We start from the raw sequence: 19937 nt of genomic DNA, 5'->3' as shown, positions 1-19937 counted from the left end.
TTTTATTTTTGTGATTGAAAACCAGGAGTGGTTCTAGAATGGGTTCTTAGCGTGTCCTGTGAAGGCTTTGACTTTTAGCCCTTTACAGTTTCTAGTTTTGTAGAGGTGCAAATTTTCCTGTGACTGGAGCTGGTTCTTTCTGGGAACCAGGGGTAGGATTGTACAGGAGGAGGGTCAGGAGGGAACTGACAGGCCCACAGAAGTATCCTTTAAATGTCACCAGCCAAAAAGCACAGCGTCCTATGGAATATTCCTTTGTCTTTCTGGATTATCACTTAGTGCAGAGGTCTTGAAACTAGAAGGTTCTGTCTAATCTCCTGTCAAATTCTGGTGTCTCTACAAGTGCTGGGCTGGGGTCTGCCTGAACCCCCTCTATTGCTGGGGAGTTCAGTAGAAACATTTATATTTTTTATAAAGTCTGTTTTAGTTGTACAAGCAAACCAAAGACACTTTAATGATATAAAAATTCAAACAAGACATGAAGCTAGATTTGTCTGAAACTACCATCTCCTCCAATCCTAGTCATCTCTCTAGAAGTAACTACTTGTAACAGTTCATTGATATATTTTTTTTTATAAATTTATTTACTTATTATTTTTGGCTGCTTTGGGTCTTTGTTGCTTCATGCGGGCTTTTTCTAGTTGCAGTGAGCGGGGGCTACTCTTCGTTGTGGTGCGCAGGCTTCTCATTGTGGTGGCTTCTCTTGTTGCGGAGCATGGGCTCTAGGCGCACAGGCTTCAGTGGTTGTGGCACGTGGGCTCAGTAGTTGTGGCTCGCCGGCTCTAGAGTGCAGGCTCAGTCGTTGTGGCGCACGGGCTTAGTTGCTCCGCGGCATGTGGGATCTTCCCGGACCAGGGCTCAAACCCGTGTCCCCTGCATTGGGAGGAGGATTCTTAACCACTGCGCCACCAGGGAAGTCCCTCATTGGTATCTTTTACCAACAGTAGATATATTATATATTTTTACACAATAGATATACTTAACAGAAATATATATATGTAGTTGTCCCTCAGTATCCAAGGGGGATTGGTTCCAGGACACCCCTGGATACAAAAATCGTCAATGCTCAAAATGGTGTGGTATTTGCATATAACCTACACACATCCTCCCGTATACTTTAATCATGTCTGGATTACTTATGATACTTAATACAATTTAAATGCTATGTGAATAGTTGTAAATACATTGTAAATGCTATGTAAAGAGTTGCCGGAGTGTGGCAAATTAAAGGTTAGCTTTTTGAGTTTTTTTTTCAAATATTTTCAATCCGTGGTTGGTTGAATCCACAGATACAGAACCCATGGATATGGAGGGAGGATTATATTTGTGTGTATTTATGTGTGTGTGTACACATATATACATGTATACATACACACAACCTCCCCTCTCCGCAATGTTTCTTTAACAGTTCATCTTTAGGAAATTTGCAGCTCCATCCTCTGATCCAGATTCCGTCTTCTGGGGCCACACTGCAGAACCACGTATGGACAGCCCACATGTCTCGCCCAGCCCTCTTGTTGTATGGATGGGAAAACACACACACACACACACACACACACACACACACACACACACACACACACACACACACACACACACACACACACACCATTTAATGTGGCTTTTGTGCCGGGTGCTGTGCTAAGCACAGTTGTCTTACTTTATCCTCAGAACACCCGCATGAGGTAGGCGGTGTTATTATTCCCACTCACAGATGAGGAAGCAAGTTCAGAAAGGCTAACTCACCTGCTCACGCTCACACAGCTAGTAAGTAGCCAGCAGGATTTGAACCCAGATGAGTCTGACCGCGGGGTCACGTTCCTGTTCTTTGCGCCTCGCCACCTTCTGTTTTGTGCCCTGGACCCCTGGCATAGTGCCTTTGCACTGGGTAGAGCCTCAGCGGGTGTTCCTGAGGGCCGTCTTGTTCCCTTGTGGGCAGAGCAGCAGGGGGTGAATGCCTGACCTCGGCCTCTCAGCCTCCCCAGCCAGCTGCCTGCAGAGCTGGCTCCGGGCAGCCGGCCTCCTGACCTGAGGGGAAGGTGAGCGTAAAGGACGCAGCCTGCCTGTCGGGACGCGAGCCAAAGCCATGCCAGTCCCGCCGTTAAAAGGCCTAATTAGGCTCATCATTAAGTTCAATTAGGCATTGGAAATGATTGTTCCTTCTAAGCCTGCCATGCCCTCCAAGAACTGGACCCATTCCCAGGCACCCAGCTCGGGAGCCAGTTCTCGTTATGGGTTTAGTCCATGATTCCTTCCAAGGCCGAGGGCAGAGTTGTCCGGGAGGCTCTCAGCCCAGAGCCGGGAGCTCCAAGTGCGCGTGAAATGCGGGCGGGCGTCTGTCCTGGAGGCCATTCCTGAGCCTGTCTCCACTCACCCTCCTTCTCTAGGGCCACCCCTTCCCAATGCACGTGTTAGGAGTCGGGATATCTGCCTGTGTGCTAGTCCCCCTGCCACCCACCCGCCAGGCACAGGTCATGGGAACTCTTTGGGTTGAGGTTCCCGAGGGGTTTGAACTAGATGATCGCAAAGTTCCCCTTTCAGCTGTAGGCTATCACGATTCCGGGAAATCCCAGATGTTCAAGCCCTGTATACCCAAGATTTCTTTCCAGTGAGCACTGACTGGGAGAGAGAGGAGGGGAGGTCCAGTGTCACCTGGGGCCGCCAGCTCAGCAACCTTGGGCTCTGTGTCTTCAGCGTTAGAACTGAGTGGTCTCAAAGGCCCCGCACAACTCAGAAAGAGTGTTTGCCCTTCTGAACTGTGCTTTCTGGATGGCCGCTTGAAATTATTCATTTTGGTCCATGAATCGTGGCCTTGAAATGAAACAGTTGACAAACCCTGAGGCGGGGCAGGCCTCCCAGGCACAGGGGCCAGTGGGGGAGGCATGGATGTGCCCTGGTGTGTTTGGAGTGCGCAGAGCGGGGGACTGAATCCCGGGGTTTGCCTGGAGAAGTAAAGGAAGTAGATGGACAAGGTAGAGAAGGGCCCGCATGCAGGGCCTTGAGTTCCAAGCGTGTGCTTTACAGTGTTGGGAACGAGGAGCCACTGACATGTTGACAGGTGTGTGACCAGTGGTGCAAGGGACACATGATCACACCTCTTCTGCATGCTTTTTTGATGTGGCACGATCTTGGGGTATTTGCAGATACAAAACGACATCCGTTTCTCTCAGTGTAGAGGCCTCCTCTTAAGTGTTGTCTCAGCTCCACTCTGTATAGTGAGTGAGCTCTTGTCTTTCTAGGCTGGACAGAGTTGTAGACGGGCCTGCTCAGCTTTTCCCCTGAGTTTGACACCTTTTTTTTCTGGCAGATTTTGGTGATGTCACTCATCCGTTGTTGCCTGGGAATTGTTCTTCTCTTGTATCCATTTCAAATCATTGCTTTCTCTTATGAGACCGTATATTAAGATTACCTGATTATGATTACATGAGGTTGGTTTTTCCATAGGATGTGTGTTCCTTCTTGACTAGAATGACTTCTCATTTGCCACTAGTTGTGCTGTATTAGTGACGTTGTATTCATCTGCAAGCAGCAGAGAACCCCATTAACAGAGACCTAAATGGGAAGAGGGTTCTCTCAGAAAATAGAAGGTCCAGTGCTCTGTGGTCCCGGGCTGGTGTGGCAGCTCCATCTTGACAGCGGGGACAGAACTCTTTCCATCTTCCTGCCCACCATCCTTAGCATGTGGGCCTTTGTCATGATGCTCATGTCTCGTGGTTGTATGATGGCTGCTGTACCTCCAGGCCTCACTTCTGTTTTCCAGGCAGGAAGAATGGAGGTGAAGTTGAAGCGCTCTTTCTTAGCAAGAATTTGTCTTTTGGAGGTGAGGGGCCAGGATATGCTTTCCAGGGGCTGCTGCATCTTTCCCACTGATCAGAAATATGGTGTATGCTCACCCCTCAGTGCGCGAGAGGTTAGGGAATGGAATGTTTTTAGCTGGGCTCATTGCCGTCCCAAGCAAAATCAGGGTTTGAATCGAGAGGAAGGGGACATGACTTCTGGGCAGGTACCACGTTGCTTTTTCTGTGGTTGACCCCATCAGCTGAGCTACAGCAATCACTGGACGAGACTGCCCTGCTGAGACCGCCGTGTGAGGTAGGGGGTCAGGTGTGCTAAGGGACATAAAAACAGTCTCACCTAATTCTGGAAGCTTCTCAGATGTGAGGAACCCTTTGGAAAGGACTTGAAAGCCAGAAAAAGTTGCTTTTTAGACAGGGGTAAACAAAAGTGGCTGAAGTGAAGGAAGGGAACCAGGAGGCAGAAAAAGGAAAAGCAGGAGATGGATAGCACAAGAGGGGTGTACAATGAGAGAGCTGGGGGGTAAGCCTGGAGGCTAAGTTAACGTTGTCGTGAAAGGCTGTGGGCAGCTGCCGCAGAGGCTCTGTGAGCCGGCCCAAATAGTTCTTGTTTGGCGACAGGGGTGTGTAGATGGGCGGCCAGGTGGGGAGGGTACGTCTCCAGGGTAGGCTGCCGGGCATGTCGGCTGAGGGGTCCAGGCAGGTTCAGCCAGAGGCAGCAAGAATGTGGGAAGCAGGGGAACGAGGGGTCTAGAGGCAGAAAGTAGGAAGCACTGGCTGGGCACACCTGGCCAGCACCCACCTCTGGGCGGGGGTTCAGTTACAGGACTGAGGAGGAGAAAGGCAGCATCTTGAGCAAGGATCAGCGGCGCAGGGAGGAGAGACTGGAGTGAAAATAATGATAATGATGGCAGCAGCCGTGACTGTTCACCATCACGTCCTGTGTGCCAAGCGCTGTGCTTGTAAATGCTCTGTGTGAAATAACTTATTTGATTCTAACAACAACCCGGTGAAGCAAAATGTGGTATCATCGCCAGTTTTGCGGAGTTTAAGTGACTTGCCCCAGAGCACAGAGCCAGTGAACGGTGGCCCTCTGATCTGAACCCTCTGACTCCAGAGCCCGTAGTCAGAGCCAGCTGAGCCCGGGCCTTAAGTCCTCCCGGACCTGGAGAAGAGAGGGCTGAGTTCTCAGGTGCCCTCTTGGGAGGTTCGCAGGCTCAGCAGGTCTGAACAGGTACCCTCTTTCCAACTGCTTAGAGGGAAAGGAAGTAGAAAGGAGTCATAGTAAGGAGGAAGGAAGCAGCTGGGAGGTTAAGAGTGGGTGAACTGTCTAGGAGAGGAGAGTGAAGGGGAGGTAGAGGTTCTCCATGAAGCTGGGAGAGTGGTGGCCCGTTTTGACAGCACCTAAGAAAAGAGAAGGGAGGACCAAGGAGGAAAATGTCTTAAATTCTTTAGTAGGAAGAGAGTTTGCGTTAACTTTGTTGTCTCTAGAAATGACTGAATAAGGGAAAAGGGTTTTTGCCCCCTTCCTTTCCCTCCTCCCTCCTTCCTCCCCTTTTCTCTTTGGTGTGTTTCCCCCGCCATGCTGACTTTGGGATCTCCAAACCAGCACATTACAGGGATTGAAATGTTAGGGCTGGATAAAGCAGCTGTGGGAAAAGGGGTAGCTTGGGAGGTGTCAGAATAGGAAATGGTATTAATGGGAACAGATGGGGATGGGGGCCAGGATCGGGAGAGGCAGGGTCAGTGTCATTCCCAGAGCCAGGGAGGGACCTGAGAGGTCATGGAGCATGGCCCCTTGGGTTTAGAGGTGGAGAAGATGAGGGGTGGGCGGTTGAGTGGCTCAGGTATAGAATCGTTAAGAGTTAGAAAAGCCCTCAGATGTCACCTTGCCCCTCCCCCCGCCCAAGGTCATACAGCTAATTAGTGTAATAGAATGTGCCTCTCGTTATGCAGCCATGCCATCCTGAAACCTTGAGAGCTGCACGCATTTATCTGAAGTTCATGAAAGGCCGTGCACTGCGCTATTTGTGCAACAGCGAGTCTGTGAGAATAAAACTCTCTTTACTGCAATCCTCCGGGACTCTCGCAGAAATGAGATGTTGATCATATGAAGCAATCTCAGTGAACAAAAAAACTTTCAGGGAAAGTTGTGTCCCCTGAGCCAGCCAGTCTGCTGAGGGGGACACGCGGCTTCGCAGAGTGAGCGGCTAAAACCCAGCAGGGAGTGACTAGGGACGCCAGCCATTGGTGAAAATTCTCCCGACATAAACGATCTCCTTGTTCTTCCTTTGATGGATTCAGTCTCTCAAAAATAAAATGCATCTGTGAACATCATACCTGCCTCTTCCCTTTTCTTTTTAGCCCTTTACTGAGAAGTAACTGAAAGCAGTTTTAATTGTAGAGGCCGCAGCCCGGGCAGACATAGGTATAAATATGCACAGGAGATAGAGCCCCACTCGTAAAATCTAGGTTTTTTCTGGTCTCGTGGGTCTGCCGGTGATTTTACTTTTTGTCCCATCTACCGTCCCCACGGCTGGTTAGCAGGGGCTTTGCAGGTTTCTCCTGGTTTCACAGTGGTCATTGCACAAGAGGCCATGTTTAGCAGTGCCAGGGTGTCCTTGGTTCATCCATACCCGGGAGTCCCCAGGAGGCTGCCCCACATGATGCCCTGCCCGGCCCTGGGGGCCTTGCTCGCCGGCAGCTGGAGGGGGGCCCCTCTAACGGCAGGCACCACCTTCCCTTTGAGTAGCTTATTACTTGGGTCAGTCTCAGTGTAATCATGGGCTTTTGGGGGACCACAGGATGTAAAAGAAAGGCAGAGAAAACAATGGGTTAGTGACTGGAGAGAAATCTTTACAGGTTCCTTTATTACAGTGAAGAAAATTCTCTCCAGGAGAAATAAAAGACCCAACCCATTCAGTGTAAATCCACTATACTTCAGTTTTTAAAAAATGGACTGAAATAAAGGTTTTCAGAAACGCTGATAAAAATTTGCCCCCTGACTTGTGGAGCCATGATTTCGCTTGCTTTGGTCACCACCTCCTACGTCATTTCACTCTCCATCCTTATGGCCACATTTCCCAGAGACCGGCTGTGAGTCAAAAAGTTACTGTCTCTCCCATCAGCTTTCAGCCCCTCTGATCATGTCAATGGGAAAGTCTCAGTTTGCACCTAGTCTTTCCTTAACACCTTTGTAACCTTGCTAATCTACCTTTTTAACAAAGAGAGAATATGCTCAGACTTCTGGCAAATAGCAATATGTGGCTATAATAAAATAAATTTTGTGTTTTATTTAAATTCTATTGTTTTTTATAATTACCTTCTATATGGCTGGTGATGCTAAATTTCCACTGAGAATATAAAGTTTTCTTTTAAATAAATTTATTACAGTAAAAGTAAGGAATCAACTTAAAGAAATATAATCAACTTAAAGAAAATATAAAGTAGATGCAGAAAGTACACAGCTACAGCAAAATTCGTGAAGGTAGAATTTGAAAATGGAAGACGTTTGGGAAACACTGTCTGATAGCACTTCTTCCCAGAGGCTTTTCCTCCCCATCCTTCCCCAGCAGGAGGGATAACAGAACTTCTTCCACTTAACCCTCCGTGCTGGCTTTTATATCCCAGGATATGCGGTGAGTTGCCTATTGTTCATTGCATCCTCTCTAAATTGTCTTAGTAACTTGAAGGGAAAAAAAGGAACCCAGTGAAAATTTCTAGCCCCATAGTTCCCTCCTGATCCCTGACCAATGTCAGCGTCTGTGTTTTTGGAGTTGATACCAACGTGTAAGAGCATCTTGTTCCAGTCTGGCTGCACACCCAGCCAGCTCCGATTCCCTTCTCATTTTCAGCCACCACCTCATCTGTATTTCAGCCACACCAGCTCTCCTGCTGTTTTCTGAGCACACCTGGCCCTTTCTTGCCTCCCGTCTTTATTCAGGTTGTTTTCTCCAGCTGGACATCCTTCCTGCAGCTTTTCTGCCAGTTGCAAGCCTGCTCAGTCTTTCAGTTGGCACGTCTTCTAGGAAGTCTCCCCAGATTCCCCCAACCGGAAGGGTCAGTTCTCTCTTTAGTGCTACCATGATATTTTGCTCTAACCTCTCTTGTCTTGTTAAGAGTAGGGCATAATAGAATCAGCAATAGATGAGGAATTGTTGGTTTCTAGTTCCAGCTCTGTGTCCAGCTTGCTTTGGGGCTGTAGTGAGGTCGCTTCAGCACCTCTTGGTCTCTGTTTCCTCACCTGGAAGATGCACAGGGGGATGGTGGCAGTAGTCTTTCAGTCACTGCAGTATGTGAGTCTTCTGGAGGCATTACTGTTATCTCTATAGTGTTCCTTTCTCCAGCCAGATTGTAAAATCCTGAGCAAAAGGTCCCAAATCCCAACACCTCCCGTTTGTGCCTAATAGATAATTAGTTACCCAGTAAGGTTTCTGAATAAAATAATGTTCATTTGAGATACCTAAGATCTAGAGATCTAAACTTTTCCACTTTTTAGTTTATTCATAGCAGAAATATACATACATTATTATATGTTCCCATAATTATTTTTAGCTACTAAAACTGTTTCTATACATTTCGACCCTTTTTCCTCTTGATAAATGCTTCTTTAGAGTTTGAATTGGAACAAAGATGTTATTTTGAATCTGACCAGAAGGGGGCAAACTTCACCCAGGAATTGCCGTGTAAATCACTATCGCTTCAATTTGATAGGGCTTGGGAGTCTACAGATAGGATTTGGAAGTTGGTTTTCATCTTTCTACTAGACACCTTGTTTGTTGATAATGCCAGCAGGAGCTAAATGTGCTCTAATATGACCTAAAATCACAAAGTGCCAAAATTTGGGTGCTGGGGAGTTCTTGTTTGTCTTTAAAAGAAGGGAGAAGGTACAATACCTGCAAATACATCTGGACACTAAACATGAATGGCAAGAATTAGGAACTGAGGGGGAAAAGAGTGGGGACTTCAGCTCTCAGGAGAGATTTCAATGAGGAGAAATCTACTGGCCAAAGAAAACGTCAGTTCATGGAAAATATCTGGTTTTTAATCAGTATTATAAGTGGGGAACATCTTAGAGCAGAGGGTCCCCAGTTAAGCAGTCCACTGCCTGATGCTGAATGAACCTTGTAGCCATGATTACAATGGCAGATTTCTCCTCTGCTCAGATTTGGGTTTCCACTGTGAAGGCTCATTTGGTGGGTCACACAATTTATAAAGTAGAGCCTCGGTGTTAGATGTGCTAGTGATGTGTTATATGATCTAGGACAAATGACCTCCCCTCTCTCAGGCCTTTGTAAAACTGACCTCAATGAGGTTTGGATGCACTTGTGAGATTTTTATTGGACATTTAAGAATTATGAGGGTAGAAAACGTCGCGAGAAAATGGTATTTTGACTGCTTTTCTTCCAGAGGAGTGATATGTTTTGAAAATATAAGGTAGCTTTGGCTTCACTTTAGCTGGTCTCTCATTTCTGCACTTCCCCTTGCTACGTGTTTATGAATTTGGCCCCTGGCTGCAGAGTTTTTTCTTTCTGTCATGGGAGCCCTGTAAGCTCCTTACTGTGGCTTTAGCTCTTCCCTCATGGGCAACAAGTTGCGCTAGTAACCATTTGTCCAAACCCTTCACATCGCTCTCTGGTTAGAGGCCGTGGCCCAGGCAGGATGGTCCAGCAGGGGACCTTCCACTAGGACATCAGGGCTCTGGATGCCCGGCACTTTGCTCTATTTTAAGCCTGTGCTGTCTTGCAGCAGGGAGGTGAGTCTAGGGCCCAATATGTGCTGTGGATATTAAGAGACTTCAAGGACACTTCCCCCCATTTATCCCAGTTATGTCCCCTGCTAAAATAGGTTAACGGTGTCTAATTAACCACTGAACATTGTCATGCTGCATAAAGATAGCATCCTGGCTGTTCTTTGAGCCATGGTACTTTATCTCCATTTAGATCTCTGCAGTATTCCATTAAACTTGAGAGCAACATTTTAACTGAGATGATGTCTACATTAGGGCCGCCTTTCACCCTTCAGCACGTGACCCGTGTAGGCAGCAGCTGAGGCCTTCTGTCTGATGCAGCAGGGCGGGCAGAGGAGACTGGCTCTGCAGGCGGGGAGGGTCCTTACATTACGGTCCTTCTCTGCCACTGAGCCCCAGAGTAAGACAGAGGATCCGGGACTGGGCAGTGGTTCTGCGTGGCTGCAGGCACGGGCTGTGCCAGCGCCGTCAAGCTTGTCCTCCACTGACCAAATCATGCCCAGTGCGCGTCAGCGTGGTCTCTAAATGTCAAAGGAAAGGAAGTGCATCTGAGCAAAAGAAGTTAGAAAAAGCGAGTGCCTGGAGGAAAGGGTGACCTGGCTAGATGGGGTCTCCTTTCTCCCATGACGTGAGCTGTCGTGTTGTAAATTAACCAACATTAACTACCACATGGTCAGGCTGACAAAGCTACAGTGCTGCTGTAAGTTGAAAGTATGTCATCTCATCATGGAAAATGTTAATTGAATTTGAAGCAGAGTCTGTAGAATGAGCCTTTCCCCCAGTGTAGATAGAACTGCCTGCGTGCCTGTATCATGTAGGGTTTAAGAACTGGGCCTTGTATACTGGCCCGACCCCTTTCTAGGTGAGCGACCTTGGGCAAGTTACTTTACTTCTCTGAGCACCAGTCTCCTCATCTGTAAAAGCAAGAACGTTTAAATAAGATAATGTGATAATTAAATAAGGTAACGTATAATACTATATATAGTAGTGTTATATAATAGTAACATATAAATAAGATAATATAATAACAATGCTTGGCACCCAACAAACTCAGTAAGTGTTAACTGTTATCATCAGTCATCAGTCTTCCTGTGACAAGCTATGGGGGCAGGGGCCTGGGAATGGACTCTCCCCTGAGAATCGAGGGTGGATGTGTGGAGCCCAGGCCGAGTCACCCAGTGTGGCTTGTAGAGAAGCGGGGGTGAACACCAGGAGGGGACTGGTTGAGTGCGGAACTGAAGGACTGGGCTCTGAAGGAAGGTAAGGATAAGGAGCCAACGCCCTTAACCTTGAAGTCTCCACCTGTTTAAAGAACAGACGGCTTCACGTGAGGCTGAGCGATCTTAGCGACTTGGCAAGCACCACACGGAGAGGGCCGTGGTTCCCCTCTTGCCAAGTCACTGACTAGGTCCGGCGCATCCCTTGCTGCAAAGCAGGAGGCCAGGGTGCCCTTCCTCCTAACACCCTGTCTCCACAAGGTGGGAGGTGAGGGAGGACACTTACTCTCAGTGTCCGGAGCTAAAGCTTTGTTCTGCAAAATGGCCAAAGTAATCAGCAAGTGATGGAGTAGCTCTTGAAAAGAAACCTGGCATTTAATTAACTTTTCAAAGTGCTGGTTCAGCAACCTCTATGTTTTACATTTTGAATATTGAACAAGCATCTCTAATCGGATCTGAATTGCTTCTGGGCCTCCCCCGGTGGAGAGCACCTGCTGAGCTTTTACGAACAACACAGAATCCCGAGTTTCAGGAGAGCCAACTCAGAGTCACTCGGGAATGGAGCCTTCAGTGAGGCCGTTTCCTTCCTCCCCTCAGCCTGTAGGTCAAGTCAGAGTTCATGAACGCTTCTGTAAGAAGAAAGCAGGCAACTCGGAAGGACAAGGCAGCAAGGCTTACATTCTGCTGCTTAGCGACAGAGAGTTCAGTCTACTCTCTGAGATGAGGTTTCGGGCAGTGGTTCTCACATACGTGAGTGGGCTTCATTTCTAGAAATTACAGGTGTGATTCTCTTGTGCGCCAGTGGTTAAGAACTCCTGGTGTAAAGGATTCTCTCCAGCTTTCAACTAGCTATCTGTTGCCTCCTGTAAGTATGGAAAACCTGTGAGCACAGTAAATCCAACCAGATGTCGGGGTGACCAGGGGACATCTAAAAATCAGCGGGTGTCTGCTTTTGAAAGGGCTTGGGGCAGTGGGTTTGGGAGATAAGGATTCTCGTTTCAGCCTCGTCACTAACCAGCTCTGTGATGTGGACAAAGCACACAGAGCTTTGGTGGATTGGTGCCCACTGTCCCAATCTATCGGTATATATAAAATGGTGCTCCTGAAGCCTGCTTTGCCTCTTTTCCAGAGCTAATGTTGATAGACATGAAAGTCTCTGAAGGCTCCCCAAAAGTGCTCTATCTCTGTACAGTGGTCTCGCCAGTATTATAATTGTCAGGTGCCCAAACCCTCTAACGGCCACTTCTGGGGAAAGAGGCATGTGGGCCACAGGGGGTGGTAAGAGACCAGAAGCCCAGGGTAGAGCTGGCCACAGCTCTGCAGTCCTCCTGCCACAGGTCTGGGCCAGCTCACACCGTTTCCCCGGAAGTGTGTGATGACCCAGAACCTGCAGTCCTCTCCCTCAGCCTCCACCCACCTACACAGTCTGTGGGAGGCGGGGCTTTATCCCACATCCTTCTTGCGTTACCTACTCTGCTGGGCAATGATAGACCACCAGGTTTTCATTATTTTTTAACCTGTCACCAGCAATTTTAAAATGCGCTCTGCATCGTGACTGGGTATATCTGTATGTAAAACTGAAAAAAATTTTATGTAACATTTATCCTTACTATTTGCAGTACACTCTCTTCACTGTTCTTTGCTATTGAAAAAAAAAAAAAAAAAAAAGACAAAACAGAAAGGCTGATGGTGATCCTCTAAATTGATTTCATGGCTCACTAATTGTTCATGACCTGTGGTTTGAAAATCCTTATGCTAGATTCCGTGTCACTGCATGGCCTGAGGTGCGTTTGGGGACTAGGCAGGTAAAGTAAATCTGTGGAGCGGGGTGTTATTTCAAAATAGCACGTTAAATTATATCACTGAGATACATAGACAAGTTATTTGCATATTCACAGTTCTATAAAGAAATGTAGTCTCTGCCTGTTCTCCTAAAACATGCTTCCCACTTCCTTTTGCTTTCTCACTTTTGGTAGCTGCAGAGCTACAGGAAACACTTCACTAGCCTCTTAACTTCTGTAAGAAAAGCAGCAGTGCAGGTTCAGCGGTAAAGAGCTAGTAGGGACCCCCAGGTGCCAGGGAGGGTGGGAGCTCAGGCTTGGAGGGGGTGGGGCACAGCCCAGCTTCCCTGAGTTTTTCCTTGTGGGAATGCAGGCCCAGTGTGGCCAGGGTTTGTATTTGAAGAATTCAGAAATCCGGACTTTTTTTGTACAAAATCTCCCAATCTAGACAACAAATTCATGTTAAAACAGAAAAAAATTAAACCAAACCAAAATAAGCAGCGGTGTGGTGCAGCCCAAACTTATCTGCAAGCTAGGTACAGCCCAGAAGTGGCCGACTGTTTCAAAGGCAGTGTTTCCTGATGTTTCTCCAGGGCCCTGCCCAAGTTCCCACTAGGCTTTCCATCTCCCAAGCGGAAGGCTCTCCCAGAACCTGCTCTTTCTAGCAGACGGACAGACAGACAGAACGCCCCCTGGGGCATCCCTGCCCTCCATCCTTGAGGGCTGTCTCTTGTTCTTGCTCCTTCCCTGCTGCGGGAGGATCCTGGGCTCCCCCTAGGGTGAGAGGGAGCAGGACGTGGGCTCAGCGGCAATTATGCTGAATATGGACCTCAGCCCCTGTTCGGATGATGAGTGGGTAAATGGCAATTAATCAGCCTTCCCCCGGAAGAGTAGGTTATCATTATTGTTTCCTTCAGACAAAATCACCGCTCCTTTTGCCCCGGCACATGGCTTAGGAAGGAAAGATTCTGTCGTAACTCCTGAGGGTAGTCAGAGAGGGAGCTGCCCCTTCTGTACAGCAGGAAGGCGCTGGCCTAGGCTGCCCAGCCCCTTGAATCCCGTTATTCTTCTCTGACCCCTGTTTCCATCCAAGCTCTTCTGCCGCTAGTGACATATGACTGGCTCATTCGGACAGTGGGTTCAGAGTTCAGCCTCACCAGGACAGTTAGAGGCAGTGGTCCCTGGGAACTCAAGCCGGGAGCAGAGCCTCCCCTCCGCACAGACAGAAGGCAGCCGAGCTGGCGGCGGGGGGCGGGGCGGGTGCTGCGTTCAGGATTCCTTTGACTTTGACTTAGAACAGGTCATAAACCTGGGTCATCTGACATCACCACGGTGGGGATGCCCTGGGTACCCGATGCAGTTTACCTTTGTGCCCCACCTGCTGCCCTGAAGGTCCCACTCGCCCCCCTACCCCTAGTTGCTCCGTCTCTTCAGTTGGCCCTTTAAGAATCGAGAACTGCAGCCTAGGAGGTCCCCTCAGAGTTGTTCCATACTGTTCTTCCAACTTTACCTAGCTATTCACTTCCCCCTCCCAGACTTCAGCCAAAATTAATCCTTTCTTCCCTCCTTCCTTCCTTCCCTCCCTCCTTCCCTCCTTCCTTCCCTCCTTCCTTCCCTCCCTCCTTCCCTCGTTCCCTCCTTCCCTCCTTCCTGCTTTCCTTCCCTCCTTCCCGCCTTCCTTCCCTCTTTCCCTCCCTCCTTCTTTCCCTCCTTCCCTCCTTCCCTCCCTCCTTCCCTCCTTCCTTCCCTCCCTCCTTCCCTCCTTCCCGCCTTCCTTCCCTCCTATCCTTCCTTCCCTCCTTCCCTCCCTCCTTCCCGCCTTCCTTCCCTCCCTCCTTCCCTCCTTCCCGCCTTCCTTCCCTCCTATCCTTCCTTCCCTCCTTCCCTCCCTCCTTCCCTCCTTCCCGCCTTCCTTCCCTCCCTCCTTCCCTCCTTCCTTCCTTCCTTCCTTCCTTCCCTCCTTCTCTCCCTTCTTCCCTCCTTCTCTCCTTCCCTCCCTCCTTCCCTCCTTCCCACCTTCTTTCCCTCCTTCCCTCCCTCCTTCCTTCCTTCCCTCCCTCCCTCCCTCCCTTCTTTTACTCTGTCTCTTTCTTTCTTAACAGCACAGTTACAGTCTAACTTTCATGGGAAGTAGTCTATTTAGACTTAGGTTTATGATTCTACTCTTTGGGGATTATTTGCCTTTTGCGGAAAGTGCTGGTTGGCCCCCATGCAGCTCTTACTGGGAGGCCTTCTCAGCCTCCTGCCGGCCATTATGACGCTGCCACCACCCTTTGCCCTCAATCATCATGGTGATTGATTTCTGACTTAAAAGAATTCATAGAAAACAAATACTCTGTTATCACAGAAATTTTCACACATACGGGAAAGTTATCTCCGTGTAACCCACACCCAACTTTAAAAATCTTCAGCGTTTAGCCGATCTCATTTAGAAGACTTAAAGATCAGTGTTTCTCAGAGTATCAGTAGTGACCCTCTTGGATTAGAATTACTGGGAATTTGTTTAAGATGCATATTCCTGGGCTCCCTCCCCAGACCAACTGATCCAGAAGTCTCTCGTTGCTGGGCCCAGCAATCTCCACGTCTGACAAGCTTCCCAGATGGTTCTTACACACGTTCGGGTTGGGGAAGCAGGGCCTCACATAGCGTCTGTGTGCAAACAGACTTCCTGCTCGTGGAAGGTCTTACTTGCCCACCATCACTCACAGGGCCTTCCGGTCCTTCACGTAGAGGAGACAGAAAGTCAGGCCTGAACTGAGCGGCTAGTTCGCCCCCTTTTGCTCGCGGAAAGCTACACGTGTTAGCACAGCAGCTTCAAATGAGACCCAAGGCCTCAGTCCTAAGCAAGTCTCTGTAAATTGGTCAGTTAACTGTTGAAAGGAAGGCACCATGTCATCTATACCCTTTTGAGTTTTGAGCTTCTTACTCAACTTGCACTTAAGCTCAACAATTTAATTTGGAGTCATGCTGAATTAAGGCCATAAGAAGGCATTACTGTAATTTTCTTACATTGGTTGTGGGCCTTGGTCTATAAAGAGGAATCCAGACAAATAAAGCACTTGGGTTATGCTAATTTGCTCCCACTTTTGAAACCCCCCTCCAGCATGCCATGTCAGTGCCGGAGACTAGAAGGTTCTCATAAACCTTGTCTCTCTTTTTTCCAGGTCAGGAAGGAGGGCTTCTGAAGAAATAGAAGAGTATGTGTCCAGTATTCTTACAACATCCTGTGGTGACCATAGTCAACAGTGCAGTCTGGGTGGTCCTCATCTGTTCAGCCCTTATTGAACACAGCATTCAAACACAGACAGCAGACAGCAGCAAGCTGCCCATGGGCTGGGGCTGAAGTTAGGAACACTAGTCAAGGGTTCGGTTAATGCTGCTTCTTCAGCTGAAGGGCTGGACTCTGGCACTGATGCCCATGTCATACCTCCCACCGCGTGGTTTTTAGAATTGTATGTTCAGGTATCAAGAGTACTGACCCATGGGTTCTGCTTTATTGATGCAGATGGGCAGAAGCAACTCCAGCCTTCTAAACCTAGCCTTCTCCTAAGACTTATATCAAAAAGAAAGAAGGAAGGTTTCTAGGTAAAGACGGAATGTGAAGGTAGGGCCACGAATCTCATACCTGCGGGGTGGGTGGAACATCCTATCACGGTCCGTGTGATGTTGCCTGTGGGATGGAGCACCGCATGGCTTGTGCGGCCGTACATGGCAGACCAGCTGCCAAATCAAGTCTGACCAAGTTGGTGGAGGGGAGTGGGTCCAGAGGCATTTTCATCTAGGAGAAAGAATGGAAGCAATAACAATATAGGGTTTTCACTTTCTGCTTTCCTTTCCTTCTTTTTGGGGGCAGTCACCGCCTCAGACAGCAGAGCCTGGATGGACCAGATGATGGAGGAGGTAAGATGTCCTTGGGGAAGTCAGAAGGGCTTCCAGAGACGTCCCAGAGCATTTCCTGAGCTACAGTTAAGGTGCCATTTGCTGCAGGCTTACTGGAAACATCCCCTGTGGCCTCATCCTAGCCATTTGTTTTGCATCTCTGCGCCTTGCTAAGTGCTACTGTCCCTGCCTAGAATACCCCACCTTCTTCTTTATCCACTAATCCTCTTTGTCCTTCAAAACGCAGCTGGAAGCATCACCTCCTCTGAAATGTCTTCCCTTCCATCCCACCCTTTCTCTGAGTCTGATGTTCTTTCTCTGCGCCGGCAACCTCCTGGGCAAACTTACATTGTAACACACCACCTTGGCAGTAATAGCTAATACTTATCAAGTGTTTATTATATCTCAGGCACTGTCCCACCACTTTATAGATGTTAAAGCATTTCATTTCACAACAACCCTATGAGGCAGTACTATTATTATCCCCATTATATAGTTGAGGAAACTAAAGTACAGAGAGGTTAAGTTGCCCATGGTCACAGAGCTAAGTGACTATCACACTTTAATTCTTTATTGGCTTGACTGTTCTTCCCACCAGGCTCTAAGCTCCTTGATAGTGGACACCATGTCTTATTTATCTTTGCATCTCTCATGCACAACACACAGTAGCCAGTTAAAGGCTGACATTGTAAGTGAGGGAGAAACAGCACTTACATGTCCAGCAGCCATGTCACAGCCGAAACCTGTGTTCAGAACTCAAGAGAAAAGGTAAAGTTTGTGTGTACTTTTTACAAGAAACCTACTAGAGCGGAGGTTATCTTTAAGACCTAAGTGATCAAAGCCTCTTTTTTAACCCACATATTTACCATTTCCACACTATTCCTTTGTGCAGAATTCAGTTTCCATCTTGTATCATTCTCCTTGTGCCTGAAGCACTTCATTTAACATCTTTTTTGTAGAGCAGGTCCTCTGGCAACAAATTTTCTCAGCCTTGTTTGTCTGAAAATGTCTTTACTTTTCACCAGATATAGAAGTCTGGGCTGGCAACTCTGTTTTTCCTTTTAGCATTTTAGATACTTAGTTCATTGTCCTCTGGCTTGCATTGTGCCTGACGAGAAGTCAGTGGTTCTCCTTATGTTTGTTCCCCTGTATGCAGTATGTCTTTTTCTCCTGCTTTTAAGACTTATTTCCCCTTATTTGTTATTTTCAGCAGTTTGGTTATGATGTGCCTTGTTGTGGTTCACTTTGTGTTTATCCTACTTGAACTTCTTGAGTCTGTGGATTTACGGTTTTCATCAGATTCAGATAATTGTGGCCATTGTTTCTTTTCTTTTTTTTAAATTGAAATATAGTTGATGTACAATATTATGGTGGATCAGGTGCACTACGTACTGATTTGACATTTGCATACATTAATGAAATGATCTTCATGATAAATCTGTCCCCATACAAGTTATTACAGTTTTATTCACCATATTCCTTAGGCTGTCTGTATATTACTTCCCTGTGGCTTATTTATTTTATAACTGGAAGTTTGTACCTCTTAATCCTCTTCCCCTATTTCACCTCACCCACCCCTGCTCTGGCAACCACCTGTTTATTCTCTGTATCTGTGAGTCAGTTTTTGTTTTGTGTTTGTTTTGGTGTTTAGATTCTGCACATAAGTGAGATCATATGGTATTTGTCTTCCTCTGTCTGACTTATTTCACTTAGCATAATACCCTCCGGATCCATCCATGTTTTCGCAAACGGCAAGATATCCTTTTTTTAATGGCTGAGTAATATTCCACTGTATATATATACCGTATCTTTCTTATCCATTCATCTACTGATGGACACTTAGGTGGCTTCTCAAATTCCAGCTGCCTTAGCCCCCTAAACTTTGACCTCTGTCTCCTCAGCTCAGCCAGACCTCCCTCCCCATGCTCCACTTGGGGTTCCCCACCCCTGTGCCAGTGTCCAGGAAGCATCTCTAGGCAGAAGCCAGGATGACTGCAGGGCCCACTTCATTTGTTTCCCTTCCCTTGGGGATCACAGTTCTGTGCTACCTCTTGTCCACTGTGTGAAAACAGTTGTATCTTGCATTTTTTCCAGTTTTCTAATTGTTTATAGCAGGAAGGCAAGTCCGGTAACAGTTACTCTCTCATGGCTAGAAGTGGAGTCCCAAAGCCTTCTTTTAAATACCCTTTGCTTGCAACTACAAAATGGAGGAGAGAATTAAATCTGTAGAACATGGATGATTCTCTGTTCCTTAGCTACCTCATAGGATTAGGGCGAGGGTCATATAGGACAATCGTGAAATATTCCGGGATGGTGGTTAAAATACAGATTCCCAGGCCACCCACAAAACAGAAGCTGGAGTTGGGGCCCAAGGATCTGCATTAATTTAAGTAAGCTCCCTGGATAAATATTTCGCACGTTGAAGTTTGACAACCCTGCTGTAGTGCCTCCAAAGCCAGGATTGAAGACTGGAGGGGGAGTTGTGTGCAAGGGTACTTCTGCCTCATCTCCTTCCAAAGGGGTTTGAAGGTAGAAAGGGAGTCTCTGGAGGTCAGGAATTCAGCCTGCCCTCTAGGAGTTAGTAAGAGCTCCGGGCCTGCTGCTCCCATCATTCTGCAGCACTTTGCTTTTCCATTATCTCTTATTGACAAGCTCATTTCTTTTTGCCAGATATTCCTCCTTAGCTCTGCTCACTAAATTCCTCTCAGCTGCCAAACTTCTCCACCCACTAATAATTCCCAGCGGCCCTGTTCAGCAAGGTATCCTGCACTTCTTTTCCCAGAGTCTGCTTTCCCAGACGTGTTCCTAGGATGTCCTCTGCCAGTGCTACACTGGCAGCTGTGATGCTCAGTGATTGGCCACACTTTGGGTTGGCCTGTCCTCACAAACGCTCTGTTGCTTCAGCCATTGGTTGCATGGGGCAGCAGGGCAACCACCCAGGAGGATGTTCCCCGGACTCCAGGAGGCAGGTCCCTGCCAGACATGAACAGAGCTGTTTGGTGGTTAAGGCGCAGTGTGCTTGGAAATTGTGATGCTGATGAATCTGAGGTGCTCATTCAATTCATGGTCTACAGAAGGTTTATTCAACTGGGACTCTTCTCCACACCTCTCCCCACCTCCCCTTGGACCTCTTTCCCCTCAAAGGACCTCTGAAATCCCACCTTCTCCGTTTTTTTTCAATGTGTGAACATGCTCCATTTCAAGGAGTACCTGTTAAATATTACAGCAAAACCCTCTGAATACTGAAGTTTACACACATCACAGGTGCAGTATTGGAAGGTTTTGCCGGCTGCCATCGTGACATCATCATGTTAGAATCAAATTGCTGCAGGGTTTTTTTGTAAATTTATTTATTTGTTTGTTTATTTTTGGCTGCGTTGGGTCTTCGTTGGTGCGCGTGGGCTTTCTCTAGTTGCGGCGAGCAGCAGCGACTCTTCGTTGCGGTGCACGGGCTTCTCATTGCGGTGGCTTCTCTTGTTGTGGATCATGGGCTCTAGGTGCGCGGGCTTCAGTAGTT

General features: G+C 47.7%; 1 protein-coding gene across 2 annotated transcripts in view; it reads left to right on the top strand.

Moving 5' to 3' along the window:
- Positions 1-19937, top strand: part of IFT43 (intraflagellar transport 43) — an 89554-nt gene that overhangs the window by 50088 nt on the left and 19529 nt on the right. For both annotated transcript variants that reach the window (XM_068542182.1, XM_068542174.1), the window contains exons 4-5: positions 15706-15738; positions 16395-16441. In XM_068542182.1, coding sequence (XP_068398283.1) covers positions 15706-15738; positions 16395-16441 — 80 coding nt within the window. The remainder of the gene's footprint in view (positions 1-15705; positions 15739-16394; positions 16442-19937) is intronic.

This window comes from Eschrichtius robustus, chromosome 1 (genome assembly GCF_028021215.1).
Source record: "Eschrichtius robustus isolate mEscRob2 chromosome 1, mEscRob2.pri, whole genome shotgun sequence".
Lineage (NCBI taxonomy): Eukaryota > Metazoa > Chordata > Mammalia > Artiodactyla > Eschrichtiidae > Eschrichtius > Eschrichtius robustus.
The sequence above is the reverse complement of the archived record's forward strand: the minus strand, read 5'-3'. Positions and strand labels throughout refer to the sequence as shown.